The sequence below is a fragment of the Coturnix japonica genome, chromosome 6 (assembly GCF_001577835.2).
Source record: "Coturnix japonica isolate 7356 chromosome 6, Coturnix japonica 2.1, whole genome shotgun sequence".
Lineage (NCBI taxonomy): Eukaryota > Metazoa > Chordata > Aves > Galliformes > Phasianidae > Coturnix > Coturnix japonica.
This window is the reverse complement of record NC_029521.1, coordinates 3,790,640-3,806,431: the sequence shown is the minus strand read 5'-3', so window position 1 is coordinate 3,806,431 and position 15,792 is coordinate 3,790,640. Positions and strand designations below refer to the sequence as shown.

At 42.0% G+C, this 15,792-nt stretch overlaps 1 protein-coding gene across 3 annotated transcripts in view; it reads right to left on the bottom strand.

Annotated features, from left to right (window-relative positions):
• The window catches only part of RASGEF1A (RasGEF domain family member 1A), a 133,107-nt gene that overhangs the window by 30,782 nt on the left and 86,533 nt on the right, over nt 1-15,792 (bottom strand). Inside the window, exon 2 of one of the 3 annotated variants that reach the window (XM_015866100.2) lies at nt 9,791-9,905. The exons of 1 other annotated variant lie outside the window; for it this stretch is intronic. In XM_015866100.2, coding sequence (XP_015721586.1) covers nt 9,791-9,832 — 42 coding nt within the window. In that variant the 5' untranslated portion in view covers nt 9,833-9,905. Of the gene's footprint in view, nt 1-8,852; nt 8,976-9,790; nt 9,906-15,792 lie in introns of those variants that run through there. One more of the 3 variants, XM_015866102.2, reaches the window with a different exon arrangement.

Sequence of the window (15,792 nt, the reverse complement as noted above, 5' to 3'; positions counted from 1 at the left end):
CTGAATTTAGGGAACATGGGATTGTTTTATACAATCACTTCATTTTTACGGTTTCCAAAGCACTTACAAACATAAGCAGAACTCAGTGAAGGAAAGCAACGTAGGATTTACTGCAAATGCGTATGAAAAGAATGGCACAGATAACTTTATATATAAACAAGAAGAAGATCTTTGTGACTCTGGGCAGCCTGGTCTGGTGCTTGGTGACCCATCACATAGCAGGGGGATTGAAACTAGATGATCTCTGTGGTCCTCTTCAACCCAGGCCATCCTATGATTCTGTGATTCTATGATCAGCTCTGGCCTGTTGCCAGTTGCCCTTGTTAAGTCTATCTAGTCCTCATTGCTAACAGTGCCCAAGTGCCAGCCATCGCTTTACCGGAAAGGTTTGGTCAAGTTGCTAACAATCACAGAAAACATGAGGCATTGGGGTAGACACTGGAAAACCAAGTTCCTTAGAGGGCACAGCAGAAGTAAGTAATGTGTGTCCTCATCTTGCATCCTGCACTATTGTGATAGACTTCTGAGATCCAGTCTTTTTCACAAAAGCCACAAAGGAAAGTAGCAGTAATAGAAGATAGTGCTGGAATGCTGACTGGGACATCTTACCTTGTAACCTAATGCAGACATCTAAGCGAGAATAGCTCGCCCAGCTAGAAGCCTTTCCACCCAGAAATAGTTTATGCCCTAATTGAAATGCTAGATTTTTCAGGAAATTGGTTGGCCTGTTGAAATTAATGGAGAGAGGCTGTTAGCTTCCTTTGAGGATCTGGCTCAGTGCGTGGCAGGGCTGGATAAGGAGCCTCCTGGGATGTGTGTTTTGACTTAGAACCAACTTCTAGCCCGCTATGGCAAACGATAATGGCTTTGACATGCTTCTTACAAGAAGTTATCTGCGTAAAAGAGTTAGAGGAAGTTTCATAGGAAAGTTAAGCTTCTAATACTACCTTGAAAACATCAGGAACACGCTTGAAAGCAATTTACAATCTGCCACCAAACCCTGTTTTGACATATGTTTTGTTAATTGAACTTCTGAGGGTGTGCAACTCCAAACATCTCTGTTTAAGGAAGCAGTGTTGCTTACCTATTTCTCATTCTCACAGGTAAGCTAAACTTTCATCTTTATTTTACTCAGCATTACTGTTTCTGCTCAAACCTGATACATTATTCATAACTGCTTCTAATTTTGGCCTAACTTTGAACTGGAGATAATTGGAATGTCTCCAATTGTTTTATGTGTTCACACATCAAAGAACATCAAGTCAGCAATCAGCACTGTTCTTCTGGTGTATGTATGCGCATTGTAAAGAATGAGGAAATGGTTTTTGCTAGTGATATAGGGACATTCCCCATTCTTCCTTTAAAAATGAATCATCATAATATAATTGGAGAGGCAACTTGGGTTATCACATTTGCTACGTATCTGGATCTTGGTAGAAAAGTCATTTTAAGCAACAGAACTAATCTGAATCATGGAATTTGACAAGTTGGAAGGGACTCATGAGGACCATAAAGCCCTAAGGAAAGGTAGATTGCCTGTGTTACCTGACAGCTCCTCCTGGTGCTGCAAGCTTGTTATCCAGGAGTCAGCAGCGCTTCCACATACCCACTGCTCTGTGAACAGCCTCTCACTAGCTTGTACTTACTAAGACCTGCAGTGTATGAAAATCATAGAATGGCCTGGGTTGAAAAGGCCCACGATGCTCATCCTGTTCCAACCCCCTGCTGTGTGCAGAGTCGCCAACCAGCAGCCCAGGCTGCCCAGAGCCACATTCAGCCTGGCCTTGAATGCCTGCAGGGATGGGGCATCCACAGCCTCCTTGGGCAACCTGTTCCAGTGCGTCACCACCCAGATAATAGTTAAAACTGGATCAAGACATCCATAGACGCAGGTAGGACTAGGAGCTATAACTGGAAATTTAATTCCTTGTTTTATAAATACATCCTAGCTCTTAGTTATTAACTAGGTGGGTTTACATATAGCTATGTAGCACTTTGATTTCTTACTTTGCGTCGTAAGAGATCTTTTGCAGTTGATTTTTGGAGCACTGAAGTGGTTAGAAAGGGGGAGATGTTTAATTATGCTCAACTGCTCTCAAGTACACTTTTGAAGATGATAGCTCCATGCTATCTACTTCCCTTTGCTACTGTTTTCATTTGTATAAATTATGCATCTTCTTGGGTTTTTTCAAACTCTGGGCTCAATCCTGAGCACCCAATCACTCTTATGGTGTTGGAGCTGCAGTAGTTATCTGTTCACCTTTATTTGGAAGGTTTGTGAGTGCAAATCAGATTGCATCCTCAATTGGTACGGTGAACTCCGGTCTGAGAAGCAGTCTGAAAAGTTGCTATAGGATAAATTAACTCTCAGTTGGTCTTTGGGGAAGAAAATAACCCTTCCCCAGAAGTTCCCATTACGGATTTGTCCGAACACTGTAATAATAGCAAGATTCTTGCTTCAGCACATTGGGCTACAAGGGAACAAGTTCAATGCATTTGCTGTTACTGTATTGCTTTTTAAGGATTTGAATATTAATTCGACCCATAATAATTTTATATCTTACAAAAGCATCAATGGGGTCTTTACAATTTGATATTTTAGATGGGAAAATATATATTTTACAAAGGAAATATATTGCTGGTATGGTAATTATAATGATATTTCACATTATGCATTTTTAAGCTTTACGTGTCTTAAATTTCACTAGAGGCAATTATGCTCAAGTTGTTTGAATGCACGATTAAAGATTCTGTTCTTTAAAAGTAAGTGTCAAAGCTTAGGGGACTTGTTGCTCCACTGCAGCTCACAGGGAAGTAAATACTGTGGGCCTCTGCTGCGAGTAGGAATTTATTTCAAGTGTATTTCTTGCCTTTATTTTCCTTTCTGTTATAAGATTGTAATATTTAACAGAAACAGCAATCTGGCATTGCAGTCCTCAAAACTGAGCTAGGTAAGTAATCCTCTTACATTCCTGATTGCTTTGAGGAGCATTCCTTTATGCTTGTGGAAAATGTACCGGCTACCCATGTGTTCTGCTGCACATCTTTCTTCGCCCTGCTCTGTCCCCCTCCCTCCCCTTCTCTGTGCCTTTACTAAAAGAAGAGCAACTGGGAGCCTGCAAGTCACAGCCCTGTGCTTTCAGTCAAAGCAGAGCACTGAATAGCTGCCTCTCACAAGAAGCTCAGCGGGTCCATCGCAAGGCCCCTGTGTTAATAAGAAAGCAATCTGCTCACCTTCACAAATCTTTCACCACTCCCTGAAGCTTCCTGGACCACACAGCTTGCATTTGCCATAAATTCCCCCCTCCCTGCCCCCCTTGGCCACAGTTCCATTTCCCTTTCTTTCCTTCATCTCTTGAAAATCAGGTGTTCAAAGGTTATTTCCGTGCTCTTACACAAATAGGTCCTGCGCTTTCTGGTCTTTATTGGCTCATTAGGAGCTGCTCCTTCAGATTTTCTCCTTTCCCTGCCCCATTGATTACAGCTAACATTTAGGATGATGTAGTTGGACTTGGAATTATAGACCAGGAAAACTAACATTTGTGTCAGGCTTCCCAGCACAGTTCTGAGCACTGGTTTTGGCTCTCAGGCTCAGTGGGTTTCCACTCCGCCTTTTGACTCAAGCCTCTTGTTTCAGTTTGCACCCAGAGAGTTTCATTTTGAATTTACAGGGGTTAGAATGAACCCTGAAAATCCAAATGCCAAGCTCTACCAGAACAGCGCCTGTTGTCTGAACTACTTTACCAGCTAAAACATTCTGCTTACTGCACGTTCTTCTTTCCTTCCATATACTCAAAGACTGCCTGACTTCTTTGTGTGTGTGGGTTTTTTTGTTTTGTTTTTTGTTTTTGTCTCATTTGTGATTAAAATGGGAAGGTGCTGCTTTTGTAAAGAGATCTATTTATATAAAGAGATTATTTCTTATTTGTTTGGGATACGCAAATTACATTTTGTGTTCTTATTCAAAGCAGAGACTCTTTACTCTTGGGTATCATCAGTCTACAGAAGATGCCCTTGTGCCAGATGAAACTCCTGAGCTGCTAATCACACTACTGTTTAGTGAGAGGCAAAGTTTCAATTGCTTATAGCCTGTCCTTTAAACTTCAGCTATTCATTCACTGTCAGTGTCCTCACCTATTTCCTTCCTTAAGGGACTTAAATATATGAACTTCTAAATAAAGAGATGTGCACTTTATTCATTTCTCTTTTTTTCCTCTCCTTCTTCTTTTCTATTTCAGGGAATTTTTTTAGTGCTGATGAGGCTGGAGCTCTGGAGATTTCAATCCCCTTTCATCCTCCAAAATGTCAGCACTTTCAGAACTGTGGGTTCCTCTGCACTGCTTTGTATATGCTCTGCTGCACTCCTCAAATGTGACCTGCGAGCTCTGTGCAGGTGAACGGGGAATACAGGCAGGGTGTGTTTTTACACCTTGAGCTGGCAGAAATGGGCACTGGGGAGAATCAAAGAATCACAGGGGTTGGAAGGGACCTCTAGAGATCATTGAGTCCAACCCCCCTGCCAAAGCAGCTTCCCTATACCAGGTTGCACAGGTAGGCAAGCAGGTGGTTAAAGCCTGGAGAGCCAAGTACCCTGACACCAGCAGGCAGCTCACAAGCCAGAAGCGTGGCATTGTTTTTGCATGTCACACACAGGTGAGCAGGGAATGGGAACAGAGCCTGCTCCTGGCAATCAGACCCAGTATTTGCAATGAGGAGGCCAACAACTGCTAGGAAAGGAATGGAATTGAGAAAACTGCACAAGACAAGAAGTCCAGGTTGGTGAGAGAGAGAGCCTGTGTGCACTGGTGGGGACAGCAGGAGAGATTGATGAGATGGGAAAGGCTGCAGATGCAGGAAAGAGAATGAAGTAGGAAAGAAGAAACGGGACAAGACAGTGCAATATTGTCTGGCTTGAAAGTATTAAGGCCCTTTTAGAACTTGTCTGCAGTTATCCTTGTTGCCTCCGTGTCAGATTATATCTTTGGGCAATGGTTGTTATTTTCTTTTGGCCTGTGTCAGGATATCCTTATTTCTAACTTGTAGGAGCGCAGCTGCTCTACTGCTTTAACAGTGTGAGGAAAGACGTAAGTGGAACATACTCAGTATAATGGGGGAATATTGTTTGACCAACAATTTCCTTGGAGGAGCATCTCTCAAAGAAACTCCTAATTCTAGCAGAAACCTCCCTGCAGAATTCTCAGCTGTTAAGCATAGAAAACTGGCTCTTTGTCACCAGGCAATACTCAGAAATTGTTTTCTTCACATTCTCAAGGTGCAAACCATAGTTTTTAGATGTGGAGGCTGTTACTGAATCTTAATGCAAGTCTGCACGGTAGAAAACCACAAAGCTGGCCTGGATGGTGGTGCTTTGCAGGTGGCTGCATGTCGGCTGGTCTCAGTCACCGTTCCCAAGCCTGACCAATGTACTACAGTTCTCCTATTGCAAATGGGAATGCTTATTCTTTCTTACAGGGTGCTAATTGTTTTGCAGTGGCATTTTGTACAGCAGTGTGAAGGTGAGGAGGAGGAGGCGAAGAAAGGAAAAATCAAAGCATCGTTGTGGTGCTGTCAGAGTTGTGGGTGTTATGCGTGGGAGGTAAAGGCGTGGGGAAAAGGAATGACATTTGTTGAACTTATTGCTCAGGTTCCTTGTAGTCGAGCTGTATGTGCTGATGGTATTTATAGGGGCAACCCCTGTATGAGAGAGGGGAAAAATGATTTTACACTTAAAAAGGGGAAAAGGAAAAAAAACTCCCCAGTGTCCGTGCTGTCTATAATATAGGGAATATTTAGCAATTCAGAGCAGTCCTTTGTGCCTGCTGAACTGTGAAGTCTGTCACATACAAAGGCGTCATCAATGAAAGGGCAGGTATTACACTGGCAGTGTTTAATGGCAGTGAGTAAAGCCTGTTGAAACATAAGAACAGGTATATGGGGGCCTTGAGCTGTGTGCTGCTGTGGTTAACTGAGGGCTGCATGGCTCAGCTGCACCGTTCTGAGATGAAATGTCCCAGCAGATAAGTACTTGGTGATGCGATATTTAGTTTGTCTGATTTGGGATTAATGGATTAGGATGCATAGTTGGTAAAAATCAACACTTGTCACACCCGAGTCAGTCCCATGAGCTCTCTCATACACCTCTGTTGTTGTTGTCATTTTCAATCCTGTTTTCCTCTCTGCAGAATTTCCCCGGAGATGTAATGGGTCAGTAGCAGGCCAAAGATGGGCTTCAGACCTAATCTAATCAATATTGTGACAGATGTAATGAAAGCAGCTGTGTCACCTTGGAATCCCAGCACGCTTTATCAGCTTGCTCCTAATGGGATGTGACAGCGAGGTTGATCTCTGCCTCCTTAGGAGGGGAGAGAAGTGGTGCAAGGGCTTGTGCAAGGATGGCTGTGTGACAAAGGGCAATCTGTCTGTGTTAGCACTGCAGCTGAAGGTTGAAACGAAAGCTCCTTACTCACACTTCAAACACGGAGCAGTTATTAAAATAACCCTTATTTTCCCATGGTAAGTGTACTTATTTATTAATTTTTCAGCCTAGCACGTCATCTATCTTAAAGGAGACGGCCACTTCTTCTACTTCAGTGGAAAGGTTCTGAAATTGGTTTCACCAATTAGAAAGCAGCAATCATTCACTTTGTATATATTCCAGGTGAAACGTTTTCACATCAGTTCTTTGTATTTTATTCTGAAATAGGGTTTTGTTGTGTTTTTTTTTTGCTGTAAAATACAATTAGATTACTTGTTCTTCCAATCTCCCATAGCTTTAGCACCCTGGTTTCTTCTTTTTGCTACCATGGGCATCTTTAGTGGCATGTTTTGGTGTACACATGGTCAAAACCTTGTGCCAATCTAGTTGAGATGATGGCTTTGCTGAGGATGACTCTTATAGAAGCATAGAATGGCCTGAGTTGGAAGGGACCTCAAGAGTCATGAATCTCCAAGCCCTCCCACCACAGGCAGGGCAGACAACCTCCACATTTAATACCAGCTCAGGCTGCCCAGAGTCCCATCCAACCTTGGCTTTGAACACCTCCAGGGACGGATGGGGTATCCACAGCCTCTCTGTGGAGATGATCTTCTCACCCTTTATGCTAAGAGTACATAGTACATAGCGTTATCAAATCTGACAGTCTGTGCCCCAAGTTCTAATCAGCCTAGTTTCTCCGCCTCACTGGGTTCATTCGTACCCTTTGTGCTTTGACACCTCTCATGTGTTGTCTTAAACAGTGTTGTCCACATATTAGATAGTACCTGTACCAGGTTGTTCTCAAGGTGTTCGCTTTGTCTCTCTGCACTTAACTTTCCCCCACAGGATTTATAACAGTTAGTGCCAAAATAATCTCATGCTTAGAGATTCTGTGATTGTGTAGACTGCAGTTTGCATATGCAGAGCCTTGCAGAAATATTACTGTCTTAGTAGGTATTACTGTTGGTCAAGAACCCCTAATATCTTATTCCTTTTCCTCGGTGAGATTATGTTTTAAGTACCTCATAACACTCTTCTCTACGTGTTATATTGTAACATGAAAAAAAGTATATAACTTACACTTTAACTGAAGAGCAAGCTGTTCCTGAATCTCATTTTCAATTATTGAAGTTTTCTGTATGAGGATTTCCTTAAATCGCCTTGACATGTAAATAGCAGAGCAAAGCTGCCTTATGCTTTTTACTGATCCTGCAATTACATTTGCTGTAGAGCCTTTTTTACTTTCCTTAATATGAAACTGAACCCTCCTCTCACCTACTCCTTTACATAACCAATGCACTGAATTATGGACATGACAGCTAAATCCAGCTCTTAATTCCTAGGCACAGCAGCTATTACTATTGCCCCTCATTGTTTCTCTCTAATAAGCTGTAAGCAGTACAATATCTTATTAGTTAATTTGAATATTGTTTCTCAAGGGATTGCAGGCCTGATGTGCACCAGGTCCCTACCAGTCCACTTAGAGCTTAAGTTCTCCAAACTGAGTAACTGCGTGAGACAGTGCTGGATGCAGCAGAAACACCCCTCTCCCATTGCAGCACTAGGATAGCAGTTATGATCCAGCAGCAGTTATACTGAAAACACCCCTCTGTGGAGAAGGTAAATGTCATGGGTCTGAAAATAAGAGCTCTTACTACCTACTTGGTTTTGTTTTTATTGACGCAAAACCTGATACTTTTTGATTGTCAGGAAAACATTCTTTGCTGGGTTGTGTAATTCAAATGCTGTCACTGAGGAATTGTCAGCATTGGTATGGTTTCTCATTTATTTAAGTAATTATACTGGGCAAAAACAGGGACTGAGAATGAAACCTTGGAGGCAAAATACCCAACTTCGGTGCTCAGCATTGCTTCAGCCCTGCTTGTGCTCTGCTGACACTTTGTACCTGATGGTACCTGCTCAGATCACTGTTTCTTTCTTGTTCTGGTGTTCCACATTGACATCAAGAGTTACAAAATATGCACCATGTGTAACGTGGAATATCAAACACTGCTTCTGTTCTCCACAGCCACATTGCATAAAACCACCACCATAGAATCAGACAGTCACAGAAGGGATTGGGTTGGAAGAGACCTCAAGGATCATGACTCTCCAACCCCCCCACCACAAGCAGGTCAGCCAACGTCTACGTTTAATACCAGCCCAGGCTGCCCAAACCATTCCATAATCACATATGATCTAAGCGTGATGTAATACACAGAACCTCCAGTGCATTCATAACTGCATCACAATTTAAAGTGCTCCTGCTCTGTAGCACATTATAAGATTGCTGCCTGCATGAGTAGCTGCAGAAGTCCCCATCATCTACACAGCAGCAGTGCCTTGCACCCAGAGGTTCTCGCTGCGCAGGACTTACCGGGCTCTCCAGCAGCATGTCTTCTCACTGCTGGTTGTCTGAGGCTGTCCCTGCTTTCTGTTGCCTCGCTGTGTTCAGGCAACAACATCTGCTGGGGTCTGTGGCAAATGCTGTGGTTTCCATTACAGTTATACCTCCACAAACAGAAAGTGATCAGGGTGGCAGCACCCAAGAGGAAATTCTGACTGCCCCATTCTTCCACTACGTAGGTGTCATGTGGCTCTGGGAACTTCCATCCTGCCTGGGGCTTTGTTAAACAGCAATGAAACCGAAGCTGTTCTGCTGCTTTCCCTATTTATAGACTTATAGGAACTCACATGCCAGACAGAGCAGCATACAGATGTTGTGAAAAAGAGGAAGTGAGTTTGGGGCAGGAATTTCTCTTTGGCTTGCTGCTTGTATCGTCACTGCTAAAATCTCTCTTGGTTTGGTTTGGTATGATTTTAGAGCAGCAATTCTCTTGATGTTTCAGCTGGATTTTCTTTTGGGAGGGAGATACAAAAGTACCTGGCAATTAGAATATTCTCCATGGAAAACTGGCAGCTAGGAGGCAGCAATCTGGAATTGAACATGTTTAGGGTGATCTAATGAGTCCCTAATGAGCACATAATAAGTCTCTTCATCAAAACTTTGGGGTGAATTAGAAGGATGCTGGGGGCAACTACCAGCAACACATCCCTGTACAGTGAGCCACTGCTGGTGCTCAGTGTTGTGAGCCTGCATTTCCCAACCCACAGCCAGGCTTTGGATCAATCCCAGTTTCTTTGTGCACTTGCTTTTGCTGTCTTTTAACCCTGATACTGATTTTTATTCAAGTACAAGAATGCCCAGTGTGACTTTGGAGCAGTATAAATCTCTAACTAGAAATTAGTCTGCATCAGTGCTTTCAGATAAGAAAGAGACTTTTCTGTAAGAATCATAAGTAAAATAATACTTACTTTGCATTTCTTTACAGCAGCATTGCACAGTGGTTCTGCCATCCAGCCTTTCCCAGTGGGTGGACTTCCAGCTATTTCACTCTGTGATTTTTGTCATGTGTCTTGCCTCCTTCCCCTTAAAAGGAGGGGTGCAATGGGTTACAATTCAGAACAGACTGCTATTTTCCGCTGAAAATGCATTATAGAATCAGAATAAGATTTGACATGCGTAGTTTTAGAAGAGATGAAGGTCATAAGAATGAGGAAATAGCACAAATTCCAGTATATCAAAAAGGGGATAAAAGAATTTTTAATATGAGCAAACAAATGCCACCACCCCAATAAAACAAAACCCTCAAGCCTTGTATCAGTCACTGAGAAGTAATATCTAGAATAATATCAGTGTTATCAGCTAAATGGACTGCTTGTTAAAGTAGATGCTGAAAAATGTTTAAGAATTCCTTAGTGCAGTTACCGTGATAGAAGAATTATCAAGCTCTTCTTCTTGAGAAGTACAGTGGCAGCACAAAGGGAACTGACAGCACAATCACATCTCATCACAATGATGGATAAATCATTAACTACGTATTTTTAACATCTACTAAGCGGTCTTAAACGTGATGTAAAAATAAATACATAAAGAAACTGGCAGCCGTTCTGTAAGCTCCTACCTGAAATATGGTTATAATAACTACAGAGATCATTCACTGCAGATCAGCTTTGGAACAGGCTCTCTTTGTTTTTTAGCAGGACTCTGGGTTTTCTTCAGTGTTGCTGTATTACTAAGGTGAACTTACACTGTGATTCTGAGTTGGGTGCTGGTGTTTGTTGTTTCAAGGCATCACTTGTTTTATTCTTGTAAATGGATCATAGAAGCATAGAATGCTTTCAGCAGATCTCTGTTGTGCCTACAAAAAGCCTGGTGGTATGCATGCTGTTATTCCTTACTCCAGTACCTAGTCTGCATTCTCTTATATTAACATAAGGCATTTGATGGCGAATCTGTGGCCATGAAAATCTGAGGACCAGGTCTTCATATACTTGCACCTTCAGGTCTGAAATTTCCACGTTGGTTCGATGTCACCAATTAACTTTGTTTCCTGTTAGCTTAAACAGGCTTCTAAAAGCTCTTTGACCTCTTGTGGCCTTTATTTTGGTAAATCACCATTTCTGTCCGCTTTCCAAGCAAAATATGATTCCCTTGATTTTTATTGTGCAAATGTAAGCAAAGATACAAAGTGAGCAAGACAAATGAGAAATGCAATTTGGGATTGGATGTATGTTGTCCTGTAACTTTTGCATGATCCAGGGCTTGCCTTGTTAGTAATATCAGTGAAGAAATGCTGCTTCAATTTCACACTAACATCTGCAGGTTTTGTCTGGAAGCCAAGTGAAAATGTGCTGTTGTTATTTACTTATTTATTTATTTATTTATTTAGGTAAAACTTCAAGGGGGGAAAGTAAAAGTAAATCAATAACCACGTTCCTGACTCAGGAGAGCTTCTCTAATGACTTTGAGGATGACTTCCATATAAATAATTTAAAGATGTTCTAGCAAGCCTGTCAGCTTTGCTGCAGAAGCCATCAGAACCTAACACAGTAAGAACACTTATTTGTATTTAGGTTGCGTTAGTAGTAAGTAAGCCTTCTTGGAAGCCAGCTATGTTTATGCAGCTTCCTAGTAAAAACTTCTTGCTTGGAAAACCCAGCTGCTCTAAATGTTACTCATGCTGACTTTCACTGAAGGGAGGCTCTTCCTGCTGAGGATGACAGTGAAGAGCCTAGAGCAGGACCTACTGCATCTCACTTGAGAATCAGATAAAACCTCTTAATGCCATAGCCTACATGTGATCCACATGCAATTCCAGAACAGAATTGGCCCTGACCTTCAGCCCTCGTGAGATGTGACCTGTTGCTGTTACTGCATTGTGAGTTAGGCATGTGTATCAGTACTGGCTCTGTCATTGCTCATCCTGCTTCTTGCAAGCACACATTGCCCCTGAAAACACTGCGTGAGCTCAGTTTTGACAGAAGCTGGATGTAATAAAGAGTTAAATAAGGCTGCGGCTTAAAAAAAAAAACAAATAACACACGCAACCAGTTTCCCTTTTGGTGACGAGAACAGCTTCCTGCTAGCAAATACACTGCAGTGTACCAGTGGGCAGAGAACGCGGAAACCCCTGTCCCCTTCAAATTGTGATGTAGTGGAACCTGTAACAAGTGTTACAACACAGCAATATGCATATTTTTGGACAAGTGGGGAACTTCCATGGGAGTGAAAATTTCTCATGTTTTTGTCTGCTTTTTCACTGTCTTTCTACTTACTTGAATATACCTGGCTTGGAGGAAAAGAAAAGCAAATAAGATCCGAAGGAAACTGCTGAATTTTGGGGGATGTTTTGGAAGAACTGAAGATGGTCCTTGGTATTAGAGAATACAATACTGGTGTCTCTTCTGCTGCAACTCCCTTCCCAAGATATTACAGTAATGTAAAAAACAATTCCCCAAATAGAGTCTATAAATTCACCAGTGCTCTTCATTGCTGAGAGCAAACAGCTGTGGCTTTTTTTTTCCTAACTAAAAAGACCCATGTTTGCTGCAGGCTTAAAATTAGAATTGCTGTACTTCCCAAGGAAGTTGCTAGACTCACGCTGAACAAAAGAGGTGTCTTAAGTAGGAAGGTTATGATTAATGCTTCTAAGTGTGAACACAGATAAACCTTCTTTTGCCATTGGATGTGCCTGGCTTTGGAAAAACATACTTCATTTTTTTGATGTGTGAAGATTGGCTCTGAGTGTTTGCCAATAAAGTTCATGTCAGAATGTTCCCATTGCAGTTTAGATGTGATAGAGCGTTATCTTTAAGCAATGTTAAGGCCACAGTGCCATATGAATATAGATTTCATTGCATTTTTGTTACCTTCATAACATCTATATTATGACTTGTACTTCATTGTGATGCTAAAAGTTATCCTGGTGTTATCTCCTACGCAGCACTGGTTTGTTACAGTGATTCCTCAGTGCTTTACATTTGGTTGTTAGAAAAATGGAAAGCAAGTGAAACTTCAGGAAAGGATGGGAAGTCCATTGAGTTCAACCATTTTCTATTTCATAGAATCATAGAATGGCTTGAGTTGGAAGGGACCTCAAGGATCATCAGGCTCCAACCCCCTGCCACAGGCAGGGCCACCAACCTCCATATCTAATATTAGTCCATTGTGTTTCCAGTGAGCTGAGGACCGTGAGCAGCTGGAGAGCAAAAGTTTTATAGTTTGATGGGCAGGAAGTTACCAGAGTGCAGTTTCTTGGAAGGCCATAAGGAAGAGGGATGGAAAGGATGTGGGAAACGCTGCGGAGACCTTTTCAGTTGGCTGGCTGCTGCTGGGGAAGACCTTCAAAGTCCATACCCTTCTCTGTGAGGGGGAGTCATTGTGTTCACAGTGGCTGTGTGCTATTGTATAAAACACGGATAACATTGTAGCCTGGAGAAGGTGGTGGTTGCTCTGTTCTACTGATCTGCAGTCACTCTAGAAAGAGGGTGATAAGGGTTGAACTGTACTTGCACAAAGTATTTTTTGGTGTTGAAACTCGTATCTTATTTTTAAGGTCAGCTTGGACTTGTTAAATTTAAAGTAATTGTGGCAGTTGTGATGTGTATTTAATATGCAGTAATTCTTGTTGGTTTTTTTTAATTTTATTTTAAAATAATTTACTTATTAAGGGAGGTTTTGAGAAATGCTTGCCATCTTGCTGGAACAATTTCTCATATATCATGAATAGAACTGTGTTCCCTTTATTTGAAGCAGGAAAGCGGAAGCACTCTAAAATAAGACCCAGAATGTCATCACGTGACGTCTGATTTGTGGCTTTCTGAAGATTATCTTTGATTACTCGGTGTAACTTGTCATTTCAGAGGGGGTTTGAGAAAGAGAAGTTCTGTGCTTGAGACCAGAATCTAAAAGAAAGTCCCTGTTAATTCTAATCATCCTGACAATTGGATTGGAACTAAATTTGGTTGTCAATCAGACTTTAAGAAACCAATTATGCCTGATGTTGCACTTGGATTTCAGTACTGAAAAGAAGTGGAACTCTGCGTGTAGTTGGCAAGGCTGCATTATGCCTCTGCTCCTATGTTTCATCATGTAGAAGTCTTATAATTCTGATTATGGAAGTTAAATTGCTTGTACTGAGTCTACCGCTCCTTGTGTTTAAAGAGATTCCTGTTTGCAAGTCAGAAGGGGAACTTCTGGCTGTAGAACTGCTGCACTCTTCAGGAAATGAGCTATTTACTGGGGATTTCCTTGGTGAAAAGGACTGCTTGGCACGGACTCAACGTTTGCAAGTTTTGAGCCAAATTTTCAGGAGATGCTGTCTCCCTTTTTGATCATTTTTCTTAAACATGTATATTGTATCACACTGGAAGGTTATTTGCCTCTAAAGCCAAATGTAATCACTCGTGAATTACTTCATCTTTGCATTAATGATCAACTATCTTTTGTCTACTCCTGAAACTCAAGTTGAAAAGCTGTGTCAAAATGCAGTGGACTATTTTTGTTTTACTTGTGGGGTGTTGTTCTTCTGGTATGTCCATTCAATGGGAACGGTCAGTGTGCGACTTCTTGTGCTCAGCTATTGCCTCTGGGCACAGCATTTTTTTATGTCCTTCAGAGCAAAATGAGGCTCCTCGGAAGAGCATGGGGCTTCTGTCAGTCATCTCATGTGACCAAAGCAGAAGCTGTGCAAAAAAAACAACCATCCCTAATCCTGAAAGGAAAAACCCAGCAGCTCAGCTGAGAAAAGTCCAGCCTGGAAAGCACCAAATGATTTCTTCAGCATTTCCAAACTCTTTGCTGGCAAAATGATTCCTACAGACATAACATGGGAGTTATTACAAAAGGTGCCTGAAAGTGATAGTGTGGAAGAAGCTGAAGAGGCTTGAGGCTTTATTCCAAGAAAAGTGGCTGCTTGAAAGGGGATGCTTGAATGCTTCTGGAAAGATGGGAGGCTGGTGTTGCAGCCAGGATGCTTCAAAGTGAAAGGGAAGTTAAGAAAAGCCTGGTTTGGCACGTGTTGTTTAGCCATGAAAAGCCTGACAGAGTCTGAAATAGCCTACTAATAAAATACTGCCCTTTTGGAAAAACAAACCTACAAAATAAGCTCTGGCAATTTAGGGTCTGGGCCGAGGGCCAGCAGACGGTGACCTCTGCTTCCAGAATGAATGACAATGTTGTTGTTGTTCTCCGTGACATGTTGTTTTCCTGGTGGATGTAAAAGGCTGATCTTTTGAAAAGCGACTTCAATGAAGAAGTCAAGCTTTGTGACAAATGGGACCAAAAGAACCCTAACACAGCTTGGTTGCTGTTCCACATCACTGCAGAAAGCGTGTAGAGAAGCCTGAGCCAGAAGCTCTGTCAGGTTCTTGTCTTAGGACTGGGTGCAGTGTAGAGAGGCTTCCAAATCTGTGCGTTGTGTTAAAAGGGAGTAAAATTGATAATAAACACACTTGTTTCTGACTAAAAACTGAGTGGGGACAACTGTTTGAAAGAAATTGCTTTCATTTGCTCCTGCACAGGCACCTACGCCAAAACAAACCAAATGCAGATGATAGGGGTGTCTTCTTTTTTTGAAGGGATTTGCTCACAATCCTGTTTCTGAGAGAAGAATGCTCTGCTCAAAGCAAATCATCACGGTAAACATGGAGGGATTTTCCTTTGCCTAAAGCCCAGGATGCATCTCCTTCTTTGGATGTCATAAGTATCCCCCACTACTGCCGTTCTTCATTTATTTAGTTTTAGCAGTGAGTATTTGGCTGCACTCCAGTGCTTTGGGTGTGAAACATCAAACATAGAGAAAAAGCAGAGAGAATAGGAAACCTTGCCCCACATATTACCTCTCCTTCAAGCAATTCCACATCTCTTTGCCCTCCTTTTCTCACAACCAGCAGGTGACAGGGTAGCTTGTGATTTGATGCTGATGACTGTTGAGCCTTTTCACTAAAGAAATGTCTCCATTCTAGTTTACAGC